General features: G+C 37.4%; 1 protein-coding gene across 1 annotated transcript in view; it reads left to right on the forward strand.

Annotated features, from left to right (window-relative positions):
• Positions 1-13,174, forward strand: part of LOC145237834 (bridge-like lipid transfer protein family member 1) — a 49,822-nt gene that overhangs the window by 3,735 nt on the left and 32,913 nt on the right. The window contains exons 7-23 of the mRNA XM_080100825.1: positions 304-499; positions 806-872; positions 1,142-1,287; positions 1,657-1,855; positions 2,491-2,685; positions 3,145-3,367; positions 3,906-4,104; positions 4,603-4,718; positions 5,238-5,388; positions 6,407-6,634; positions 7,141-7,266; positions 7,779-7,995; positions 8,580-8,737; positions 9,478-9,733; positions 10,830-11,617; positions 12,034-12,211; positions 12,785-12,953. Coding sequence (XP_079956951.1) covers positions 304-499; positions 806-872; positions 1,142-1,287; positions 1,657-1,855; positions 2,491-2,685; positions 3,145-3,367; positions 3,906-4,104; positions 4,603-4,718; positions 5,238-5,388; positions 6,407-6,634; positions 7,141-7,266; positions 7,779-7,995; positions 8,580-8,737; positions 9,478-9,733; positions 10,830-11,617; positions 12,034-12,211; positions 12,785-12,953 — 3,612 coding nt within the window. The remainder of the gene's footprint in view (positions 1-303; positions 500-805; positions 873-1,141; positions 1,288-1,656; positions 1,856-2,490; positions 2,686-3,144; positions 3,368-3,905; positions 4,105-4,602; positions 4,719-5,237; positions 5,389-6,406; positions 6,635-7,140; positions 7,267-7,778; positions 7,996-8,579; positions 8,738-9,477; positions 9,734-10,829; positions 11,618-12,033; positions 12,212-12,784; positions 12,954-13,174) is intronic.

Raw genomic sequence — 13,174 nt, forward strand, 5'->3', positions numbered from 1 at the left:
ATTTAACCTGTTAGATTGTTATTTTTCAGTTTTTTATCATGCCATTGTCTTAAAATTCAGCCTTACATGCACAAAACACTCAGCTTTCTTTTTATTATTGATATCTGCTGGCACGAACCACTATTGTTTAGAAAAACGTTGGCACGCGAGGTCATTAATACATGGAAATAACAAGTAAATTGGCACATGTCGCCTAAAAGGTTGTTGACTCCTGGTCTATCCTAAGGACAGATATGTAACCTAAAGTGGTCACTCTTTTCCAAACTCAACTTATTAACCTCAGGTGACTTGTTTTGTCTTTAGACAACGAGAACTGCTGTGGAAGTTTTTCTTTCCTCCGGACTACCAAAAGCTAAAAGTGAGTCAGGCACTTGAACCTGGGGAAGTGAGATTGGTCAAGCGTTTCTTTTTCTCGATGAACTTTTTGCATGAGACTGAAGTTGATATTATGTTTACTGAGTCTGTTGAGAAATCAAGTTTAACAATTAACACATCAAAGGTAATACTGTTCATTCTAAAAGTGTTGAAAATTTTTATTTTATAGCCTTTGCAATGATGCAATAGTGTTGGCTGAACTGTATCTGTAGCTAAGTACATGCCATTTTGACGCTTTTAAAAAAGTGATGTTCTGCAGTAGACCAAACTCACCTTAGACACAATAGCAATGAACACAGGTTTAAGCTCTCGTAATATTATTAGCACCATTAAAAACTAAATAAATGTTTGTAAAGGACATTTCTTTTGTCCAAGGATTTTGTCACAAACATCAAACTTTGAATAGCTTCTGTATGTTTGTTTATGGCAGGGTTCATGTTTTGAGGTTGACATCCCAATGCTCGTACAACCGGATGGATATGACACTGCAATATCTGGTAAGTGTTTTTCTATATTTCATTCTCTGTTGTTTTATGGTCTTCAGTTTCATATTTTGATAGGCTGTAACCCGTAGTGTTATTTCTTGTCCTTTGTGTTCTTTCAAAAGCCACAAAAACATTTAAATTTTGTGTGAAAAACTGGTTTTGCAAAACATTTAAACAAAAGTTTGTCAACCAAATTTAGATTTAGGTTTGTGTAAACAAGAATTTTTGCCAACCATTTTATTTAAGGTAGCCAAAATTGTTTCATTTTCTTGTTAATTCAGGTCAGCTGCTTTTTATGCAAGCCACAACCACTCGTACATACCAGCATTTCTTTAAAGCTGAAACCTTAAGTTTTCATGTTAAATCCCACTATCCTCTGCATTGGAACGGATCCCAGACGTGGACCTGTGACATTTCATCCACTAAAGTATGACTTTTATAAACCTACAATTGTGATTGACTTTTAACCAAGAGATTCTTAACTAGGGAGCACAACCCACCATGGGGTAATTTGAATGTTTAGAGAACAAATATGAAAAGCACAGATTTTTTAAATTTGGATTCACTGGTTCAAATACTTGCATAACCAAAGTATATCTGTATTTTTTAAACTGAGCTAAATCTCTACCGGAGCAAGCATCGCTATTTGTGTTTAATATATTAAGAAAATTTTCAGAAGGATCTTATTTAAAATCTTAAGAAAAAAATCAGAAGGATTTTAGGCAAGCACTTGGTTTTTCATTAACCAAAGCCCTAAAAATCTGTTAGTTTCACCATCAATGTTTTATTTTTGCAGGCAACATGTACACTCTTGTTTGCCCACAAAGATTTCTTAGCAAATCTTATGGAAGATTGGGCCCAAAAGGTTTCACCTGATTTGCTGTCCTTTGTTCCCTACACATTTGCATTCTCCATCAAACTACAAGAGTTAGAGCTGATTCTCCCAACCAATGCTTACAACTGGATTGATTGTTCAACAAGATCAACTGAAAATGGTAACACCATTGTTACTTTATTTTCTGTAACATGAAAAAGATCAAACATGTGGAACACTTTATACTGGTCTGTTCATAAGTTTAATGATGAAAATAACAGCACAAATAGATGTAAAAAGCGACATGCTTTATATTTTAAACGTCTTATGCCGTTATTTTCACTGTCGAACACTTGTGCATGAATGTGCCTTGCTAATCAAGGTAATGGTCTAAATGTGCAAAAGCCAGAACTTGGTATATCTGGGTCTCATTAACCTGCTTGGGCTTTTGATTCGAGCCCACATGGTTAACAAATGAATTAAAAAGACTCGCACTTGCCTATTGCTAAATTGCCAAAAAATGTGAAAAAAACTGATTACCAAAAAGGTCCAACAAGTTGGTGATTGTAACAAGCCTGGTTGTTTGTTGAAACACCATTTAGCCTGGTATCAAGCAACTTTTCTATGTATGCTATTCCCAAAATCTTGGCTGTTTCTTTATTGGGAATGTTTCCCTCTGCGGAATTGTCAAGAAAGATGGCTCAAGTGTATTTATGTTCTAAAATTTGCACACAAAATTATGTGCGTAATCAGTGTGTTCTTCTACATCACAAAGACAAGAGATAAATGTAACTGTTTTTTTCGTTTTATGTGCAGCATTTGTTGGTTTGTATGGAAAACAACTTGACATTGATTTTACACTTCCCTTTGATGATTTTCTCCCACTTACATGTAAAATCCCATTTAAATTGGATTTACAAAATGGCGAGCTTGCAATATTTCTCCCGGAATCCAACCCAGCAAGAAATGTGCTTTTGAATCTTTCTTCCAATATGCAGAAGTGGAATCAAGGTAAGACACTCATGTTTTAGTAACTTGCCAATTATATACTTAATTTTTTTAGACTGCTTGCTCTTTATTTATTATAAGTGAAAATTATCGGCTTGATATCAAGCAATTTGTATTTAAAAAAGTAAATTATAGTTAAACCAGTTGAGATGAACATAAAATCAAAACTAGGATCAGCCTTAAAGCATTTATGCAGACCAGCAGTCTCTGCACACTCATATATAAATCATAATAATCCAGGCCTCAGCCGGTCACCAAGCATTCCCATATGGCAAGTTAAACCAATAGACCCATTACAATTATTTTGTGAATTATTAAAATAAGATTGAACTGTTTTACAAGTAATTAGCTTGTTATTGTTTCACGAACCTATTAAATTTACCAAACACATATTTTTCATGAGCAAGTTGATAAAGAATGTACAGGCATAACATAAAAGAGAATATTCATATTTGTTTTTAGACGCTGCAAGGGAAAGTTTGTCAGCTCAATTGTGTGACAAAAAAGTTGATTCTGTGCTGGAAACAGTATTGAGCAAAAAGGGGAAATGGGGCTTAATGAATGCCAGTGATTGGGTGAAATGCTGGCAAGTGGCAGCTTTACAGGTTGTTATTACATATTCCTGGCATCCTGTCTATCTTAGCAAAACTCCTACCAGTCATCATAAGGGTCCAAATCCTACAAGGTATGTAAGATTGTACAGTATTGAAACCCTTATTAAATGTTTTTGTGGCTCTTGTGTGTTTCATCTGGTTGCTCTTTCAATGAAAATCAATGCAGATTTGTGTGGTATTCACATGACCTTTTTTCCAGGATTGTTGTGTGCAAATAACCAGAATATGTATTTTTTTGCATAAAATAAGCAACAAGTAATAGGCTTTGCTTTCACATCATTTAAAGCAATAAAAGATTTGTCATTTACCATTTGCAGTTAGCAGGAATTATGTGTAGCACCAAGTAAGGTCGAAATAGCTACATAAAGTGTAGTTCAGTATTACAGGTTTTAAGGTTCCTTGTGTAATGAAATTGGAGTTTTCCTAAAATGAAATACTTGTCTGTGATTTTCTTTGGTCAAAACAAGAGATTTGCTTAACCTTTCTTAAGTCAATTTTTGACAAAAACATTCTGCATAGAGCTTAAGTCCAAAAAATCCAGTCACAACATAACGTGTTTATTATTATACCTGGTAACTAATAAACAAACAATTCAATGCTGCTTTACAGGTTAACTCAGCAAACAGGAATGGGATCTACAGACAGCATTCCCAAACGAAACACCACCACAAAACAGAGGACAAAGACTGTGGTGACCTTTGACCCAACGACCTTGGAGGCAGATGAAATCAGAGTGGACCTTTTGATGGCTCCTGGATCAACACTTTACCTATATGGATCACTCCTTGACCTTCTAGTGTCAATCAAGGTAACATTCGAGAACCACTGCTCTAAAGGTAAAGCAGAATATGTCATTGTACTCATGTGTAATGTCATAATTTATGTGCGGCTGTGCTGTATATTCTCAAAAAAAGTTGTTGTTCAAAAAACTATGCATGTAACAACATTTACATTTTTTAGCTTAAACGAAAAATCAAATAAAACTTTTTACACAGAGACCTTAATTTTTTAAGCCCACAATAAATGTAGTTAGATTTCAGTCATTGTTGAGTTTTGCAGTAACAGGATCGTTTTTTGAATCATTATTTCTAGGGGACAATAACTAAAATTTAGCCAACTCTTTTGATGAACTATTTTGTTCAATTCTTTACCTAAAACTCAGTCTGTTATAATAATAAAAAACGTATTGGAAAACCACAAGAGATTTTGGTTATCTAAAGAGAATAACATTTTTATTTCTGTAAAGCATTTTGTAAACTTAAGAGAACCTAATGTGGTGTTAATGGATAAAAACCTCATTTTTCAGGAAAACTATTTTGGATATGATGACGTGTTTACGGATTTCGCAAGTGGCGTGAACAAGTCAGAGTCACGTGACACTTCCGCTGTTGTCACAGAAACCGAAAATCCGCTAAATTTCAGGTAAGAACCTACATGAACAACGGTTTTATACTAGGCATAAACCATAGTTGCAAAAATCACATTAAAAATTATAACGTTTGGTATTTATGTTGAAATTGACTAGCTCACGTTACTGTAGTTATCAATTTAAGACACAGTATTGTCTAAAGACGTTTATTTGTGTTGTACATTCTCATGGTCATAAGTAATGAATTAATCATGTATGACAATCTAATTAAATTCGTTTTTTTAAACCGCTTCCCATGCATTTTGTATTTGCATGCGTGTGATTGGGTGTAGTGTGTTGTAGCACGTGATAATCTGTGTTTAAACTCTTAGACTGTTAACTGTTTAGGCTAATGGCGTCTTAACGTTGTTTCGGCACTTCCTAATTCTGTTATAAAATAAGCGGATTAACATAAAAAGTGCAAGCCAATCTTTTTTGCGAAACTAATGTGCCCCCAATAAGAGTAAAAACATATTTATTGGCATGCATGTATTTTAAATGTGTTAAACAAAAACGATTTTTGCCTTGTGTAGACCACTTCAAGTGACGTTGGACATTAACCTTTCGGAAATCAACGGTGTCCTGCCTATCCACCCAACTCCTGTACTTCAAAATCCACCATCTGTTAAACTGCAAAAACTGACATTTGAAATGGACAAAAATTATCACCAGACACGTTTACAGGTATCAGTCGCAAATTTTTAACATTTTAAGTTGCATTGGAGCGTTACGACTGGCATGGCAAATGTGAGGGTTAATATTATCAGAAAATTGCGTTCAAAACTTTTGCGTATAATTAGGCCATTATGTTCCTCATAAGACTATGAGCAGATCCGTGTACAGTGGTTCAACCTATAGTGGTTCAACCTACTGTGGTTCAACCTTATACTGATCGCGTGTAGCACCTGACAACTTTTTCTATCGCTGACTACCACCTAAACCCTGTTTGAACAGGTAGACCAAGAAATGGGCATAGTTTTTTGACCAGGTTGCTGTATATCTGAAACCAGCAGGGTTAGCAAGTTCATAGGAATGCCCAAAACACGTATCTCTATAAACCAGGGCTGTTCAGTCTGGTCAGTTGAGTTACTCAATTATGATAGAATGCTACCCGCGTACCACCTAAAAAGCCCGGGCGTACCACTAGTGGTGCAGTTCCACAGTTTAAGAACCACTGGTGGATATGGTTTCAAAATTTACCACTAGTAATGCGCGTACCACAGTTTAAGAACCACTGGTGTGTATATGGTTCCAAAATAACCACTACTGGTGCGCGTACCACAGTTTAAGAACCACTGGTGTGTATATAGTTCCAAAATTTACCACTAGTGGTGCGCGTATCACGGCTTGAGAACCACTGGTGAATATGGTTCCAAAATTTACCACTAGTGGTGCGCGTACCACAGTTTAAGAACCACTGGTGTGTATATAGTTCCAAAATTTACCACTAGTGGTGCGCGTATCACGGCTTGAGAACCACTGGTGAATATGGTTCCAAAATTTACCACTACTGGTGCGCGTACCACAGTTTAAGAACCACTGGTGTGTATATAGTTCCAAAATTTACCACTAGTGGTGCGCGTACCACAGTTTGAGAACCACTGGTATGTATATGGTTTCAAAATTTACCACTAGTGGTGCGCGTACCACAGTTTAAGAACCACTGGTGTGTATATGGTTCCAAAATTTCTTTCGTTTTAAGCTTCTGCTCTCAAAACTCGACATCAAGCTTTCCGACTGTCTGGTGCGTTCCGAAGGAGGGGAAACCCCCACCACAGAGGAGGGCCACATACAGTTGGACGACCTTCAACTTCGAGGTCACGCTATGTTCAGCGGCAACGGTTTACCGATCGGGGCGACACTAATTGAATACGCTTGGTTGACAGAGGTTTTAATTGGACCCATCAAAGGCCGAGTTTCTATACCACAGGTTTGTTAATAAACAACTGGTATACTCTATGCAAAATTAAATCTTAGTAGTTATGTAAGGCACTGCTTTTAAGTTAAAACTTTTTGATTTTGTTAAAAAAGTACGAAATAAATTACATTCTGTTCGATTTTTTTAAATCACCAAACTTTTAAGCCCGTATTTAGGGGCCAAACCGGAAGCTTGAAGCCCGAATTCGTTTTTTAGGGAAAATTCCAACCTGAGTGAAAGATAGATTGTAGTTAAAAATAACACACAAATGTGGAGTGTGAAAGTCTGAACTCTAAATCAAGCCTGTTTTCTTCAAACTTTTGAGATCAACCCTGACTTTTCCACCCCAGCCTGATTTACAGCCCTGGCTTTCATATTGGTTTGACCTATATAGTTTTATTGGCACCTAAATATAAATTTAACATCACAAAACATTAAAGTGCTTTAAATACCTGAATTTTAAGAAATTTGCTAATCGACCTTGCATTGATCTGTTTATTGTTTTATTTTTTCACCAGACACAAGGAATTATCAATTGGGCGCAGTCTTTTATATATCTGCTGAAAAACGACGAACACCAGTTGAATCCCGCATTTCCTGGCAGAACTTTGCCCACCGGTATAACCTGGGCTTATACGAAAAAGGTAAACAACACAAGCAAAATAGTTCTGGGGCGACAGTTGAGGTTCAAAAAACAGTGTTAACGTACAGTTTTTAGCCCAAGAAAAAGCCTGAACCTGGAACCATTGTACGTAGCATTTCTTATGCTGGATACGAGATTTTTAAAAAACATTTTTTGAGAGTGGCATGCTTTTAAGAAAATAATTGATTGAAGTGTTTCCTCAAAACAATAGTCAACAAACATCCATTATTAAAGGCACAAAATATATCTTTTTTAGAAAAAAGTTTTGGACAATAATACATTGGGACACGTTATATAAATGACCTGAGTGCATGCTGTTGAACATTCGGAATACTGAAGATGCATAGTACTTAGTTATACAGAAAAAAATTGGGCGTTGATAACAGGATTACTTTGTCTTAACCTCACTTTTGTTGGCAAAGTCCAACTGTATGTAAAGTTGATGCATTTGATTGTCACCAAAAACATTTCTACTAAACACAAGCAAACAAAATGCAACAAATTTTTATCAAGGACGGTTTGGCTTTGGACGAGACTGACGTCAAATATTTGATGTCACGCATACGTGTCGATGACGTGCACCTTCAGGTGGCCGAGGGGAGCACCGTGCTTGACGTCACGGTCGCCCCCGTGACGATTTCCAATGGCAACGTGCAGGAAAGGGGTGTGTTGGAGGCGGTTTCGGCTGTGGTCGAGGATGTGCAAGTTAAACAAAGAGTTATGAAGCCAGGTATTAATGTGCCTTAATGTTTTAACGGAGGTTTTTAACCGTGTTTCTTCCGGAAGATATTGAAGATATTTTTACCGTGTTTTCACTATTAACTGTGATTCCTTACCCTTCCTAACTGTTGATCACTAAAATGACTCCAAAACCATAGTTAATGGAACTTTTGGGGTAATTTACTAGTATAAGAACCTTTGGTATGAGCTCCTTTATTGCAGACATAAGCCATGCTGAAACTAAATGCTTTGCGAAAAAACGTTATCCAATATTCGAAATTTATTTATGTTACTGTGTGTGTTTTATTTAAATTTTATTTAAAGAAATCTCTACAGCCTAACTATTCCTGTTTGGACGTAATTTAGGATAAATAGGATTCCTTGTAGTGTTTAAATAAAATCCAGGCGATTTTAAACCAACAATCGGTTAACGCCTGTTCAGTTGAACACCGAAATGGGGCGAAAGTAAAAAATTCCACCCAAGACCTTTATTGCTATTAAATTTTGTTTTTCTTATGTATCGAATATTTCAAATAATTTTAGTACTTACAGTTTATAAAACTGAAAATTACCAACTTGACTTTTTGCGATCAGGCGACGGAGGAGAATACCTCGACGCTGGTGAGGTTGGTTTCGGTCCGTTGATCGCGCAGGTAACCATGGCAACCGACGAATACAAACTAAATGACATGCAGGAAGACTTTCTCAAGTTTCACGACAGAAAAACCCGCCGCCTCGACTTTCTTTGGGAGGTAAATTTCATGTTGTTTTGCTGCTAATCAGTCAGGGATAGTTTTTAATCTAGATAAAAACCGTGTTTTAAGCCAGTGTTTCCCAACCGCCGGTCCGCGTAAATATTTTGCCGGTCCGCAAATCAACTTACTTAATGCCGAGCTACTTTTTAAAATGGAATAATAAGTAGGCCTATTGCAAAGTTGTTGGTACCTGCGAAACTTATTTTACGCTTGGCTTTAAAACTGGGGAGCTCTACACCGTTGATACTCGTAAAATTGTTTAATAAAGCTTCTGTGACGTTTATGATTGTTTTGTCATAAGCTGGTCTAGCATTCAACAAATTTTTATAAAACAAAGTTATTCTTCGCTTTTGAGATGAGATTCATACTGGAAACGAAACAACAGCAAACATCCTACTAGCATTGATTTTGTATGTAAATGGATTACCTTTTAGTTATTTTTTTCGTCCTTGATACATAGGCTAAGACTAAATCTTGCATTATGTTGCGCAACGACAACTTTGGTGAACAAAAAGCTTACACATATCTATTGCATTTACTGCGATTTTTGTTGCCGGTCCGTGGATCTTTTTTGACATTTTTACCGGTCCCGCGGTGTAGAAAGGTTGGGAACCACTGTTTTAAGCAACAAAAACCTTAGTCGATCTGACTATATCTGACAGAAAATTAGGATTTAATGTAGCTTTTTTCTTCACTAAAATAATCTGCATGATTTGTTTCATATTTACGCCCGCTAGAGTGCAGCAGACGACTCAGTGACGCGACGTACCAGTTCTGGTGTGACGTCACTGCTGGAAAACGTGCGCAGTATGAAATCTTGGGGGTGCTCGTTTTTTACCCCCCTCACCACGAAACACCCCACATTCTTCTACAACCAACAACAGCAGAAGACCGGCACTGCGTCACACTACGTCAGCGCCGTTGATGACGTCAGCGTGGCTCTGGATGACTCGTTTGATGAGGAGGACGTGTTTGATGCAGGAATGGACTTCGGTAGGAAGATGCATTGTTTTGTTGGGTTGTCTTTGTTTTTCCTTTTGCCTAGAACAGTGGTTTTCAACCTTACAGTTATCGCGTACCACCTAAACCTTGTTTTGATGGTTAGACCAAGAAATAGGCCTATTTTTGATGATTACGACAGTATGTTTTTAAAACCACCATGGTTAGCAATTCTAAAAAAAAATATCAAAGACATGAGTTTTGCCACAAACCAGAGCTGATCAGTTGGTTGGAAACCACTTGTTTTTTCACGATTTGAATTAGGTATAGCAGAAAGCTCCTCATGTACCACACGTACCATAGGTTGAGAGCCACTGAACTAGAAACAGTAGGTAACTAATTTGGTTCTTAAAGCTACTCTGTAATCCGTGTCGTATGTACCTAATTAATAAATTTTATTGATTGAAATAAAGTTCATATTACGCCAGGCCTGTTAAAAGCACTATACCGAATTGAGCCTTCCTGGTCTTACAAGCATTCACATACACTAAGGCAGGGGTGGGCAAGGTCCGCGGGCCGCATGCGACCCTTCATTAAAGCTTGTGCGGCCCGCAGAGACGCTCGGAGTTCAAAAGTTCTGGCAAACGAGTCCAATTATTACATATTTTTGAGCTGATTAATGCGCCTGATGCTAGTTTTCTGCGATCTGGAAAAATGTGGCTAGAATCAAATACGAATTATACTTGTAGTTGAGCATATTTTGTAAGAAACAAAGCAAAATCACTTTGTGTGATGCACATGTGCGGCCCTCGATCCTATTTTGACATTTATAATTGGCCCTACAGTAACAAAGGTTGCCCACCCTTGCACTAAGGCTTGGGCTAGAAAGACGTGGCCCATGGTGGGATTCGAACTCACGACTCGAGTCTTTACGGGACTCACGTTCTACCAACTGAGCTACTCAGGCTCGGTGGTGATCCCGCCAAAAGTCAAATCACAAGCACTATTGCCTGCCTCGTATGCTGCACATGTCAACTTCGTAATAGGGGATCGCCAGATTGACCATGAGTGATATTCGTCATCGTTTAAGAAAAGTTTTAAGAAATGTTTATTTGGTTGGGATATGATTGAAAACAACTTCTATTTTCAGGTATGAGTCTCCTTGTTCGCGGGCGAAAACTTCTCACCAGAAGTTGGGTGCAAAACTATGACAAAGTTGACGGAAAATCGAGTCCAACATTTCAAGAAGAAGACGCGAAAGTAGAACCACCAAGACCAGTTTTTTTAAATCTTGAAAAATCCAGCATCCCTGCCGGCGCTGCTCTCATGGCCGGTTTAGACGCCGAACAGCGTCGAAGCCGCCCTAAAATGTTGGCCAAAATGAAAAGCTCTTCTTCGGAATTTTACAAACGCTCCACCGAGTCGAATCTCTACTGCTCGGCTGAGTCGGACTTTAAAAGCACTTCATCTTTAAGTTCTGGGGCATATTTCTCAGCTGAATCGGATGTCGATGAAACAGCCTCAATAAAAAGCGAGGTCTCATCTGAAAAAGGCCTTAATATATTGGACGTAGATGGCTCCGTTATTGCAAGACCAGATGTCCTTGAAATCACACCGGACACGCTTTTAGACCCAAATAAAGACATCTTAAGGACACCCATACGGAAACACTCAGTGAGAAAACAAACGTTAAACAGTTCAAACGAGCTGGCTAGGTGCTATGAACGCATTTTACCGAGTTCTAAGGCTTTACCGATCGACAAGGACTCGGATTCACCTGTGATACGCTTCAGTGAACTCGCGCAAGGCGTTCACGCTTCAGTGATTGTGAAGAAGGACGAACTTGACTTTGCAGCGAATCGACGATATTCTATGGATGTATTAAATCAAACCAATGAGGAAAAATTTAACAGCACCAATATTAAACTACACGTAAAGGTAGGAATTTAAGTATTTTTTAGCTTTGACCAAATTTATCGTGATTATTTCAAATGACAAATGATTACATTTGCAACTTTGAAACAGTGGGCGTTCTGGAAAATTAGAATCTAAACACCAGTGCATAAAACCCTAGGCTAAACAGAATCAACCGGTATACAAAATATTGGCACAGTATTTTTGTAATCATTTTGTAATGTTAACCTAATAAATGTCGATTAATAAACTATTGCTACCAGGCATAGTAAGTTTATAGACCTCTTCTGGCAAATGTAATTTTATTCCGACGTTTCGACGTCCTATACAGGTCGTCTTAATCAGGGTAAATAACACTGAATGCGACTAATACAGTGCACGATAAACGAAGGAAAAAAGAATGGAACGCAAGCAATAAATGTCGCTTTAAAATTTTAAAGGATTCAGTAAATGTCCAAGTGACTCCGTTTCTGCTGGAATCTCTCCATCAGATCGTAGAAGCCGCTCAATCGATGGTTGCGTGGCAACATCCTCTCGCTGTCCTCTGTGATCTTCAGGAGGATTGCGTCACCGATGCTTCCACTGCGCATGAAGTTCTTAAATCAGCACAGGAAGAAGGTAAGGATAGAAAACGACTTTCGGTGTACAATACATAATGAATAGCAAACGTTTAAATCAAGTCTTCAGTTGTGACCTAAAAATGTATTTGAGATTTAATACACAGACCTCCATAAAAAAATCGTTTAAATTCCGTTTTGGAAAATATATGCTAAGTATATTTTGTTGTTGCATCATTACAGTTTCGAGCACTGATAATACACATGATATGTTCGGTGCTGGTTTATTCGCCGTTGATAAATGTTTTTGTAAATATAACATAAGTAATTAAAAAAACTTTGGATCATAGACTAGGCTTTGGACAATTATATAATTACTGAATACTAAACGTTTGGAGTATTTCTTTATCAAACCCTTTGTTTAGGTTTAAAAAGGAGAAAAAAATGTTTACATACAAATATGTTTGTCTAATCAATAAAGCCGAATATAGTTTTACCATTAAATTCAGCAAAATGGTGGTCCAATCTACACCTAAATATGTCAATCGATTTATCAAATCTAAAAGTAAAAAAATAGGCAAGTCGTATTTCTGCTGCTGTACATGTCTTTATGGATACAACTTTGATGTTTCAGATGCACGTGCTGGCAGTGATGACGTCATCAAGCCTGGTTTTCAGATTCAGTTATGTGTAGACTCGTTATGTGTGAATGTTGTGCAAGCTACGCTGGGTGACGACCCGGTGTTCAACCTACATATCAACAAGCTGCTTCCAAACCCTGCAATGTCTATCCTGTCAATCAGGTCTGTACTTTTCATATTAAATGTACATTTCAGCTGTCAGATATGTTGGACATTTTTAGGGTTATGCCCATAGTTGCTTGACTTGTTTGTAGACATTATTTTTAACCCTCTTCTATAACCAAACAGCATCAAAAGGATGAAGTTGGGCAGATACATACAGTTCATTTTTTATTTTTTACCTTTTGTCACATAACCGCAAGTAACAAAACAATGCACATTTC

This window comes from Phallusia mammillata, chromosome 7 (genome assembly GCF_965637545.1).
Source record: "Phallusia mammillata chromosome 7, kaPhaMamm4.hap1.1, whole genome shotgun sequence".
NCBI classification, from domain to species: Eukaryota; Metazoa; Chordata; class Ascidiacea; order Phlebobranchia; family Ascidiidae; genus Phallusia; species Phallusia mammillata.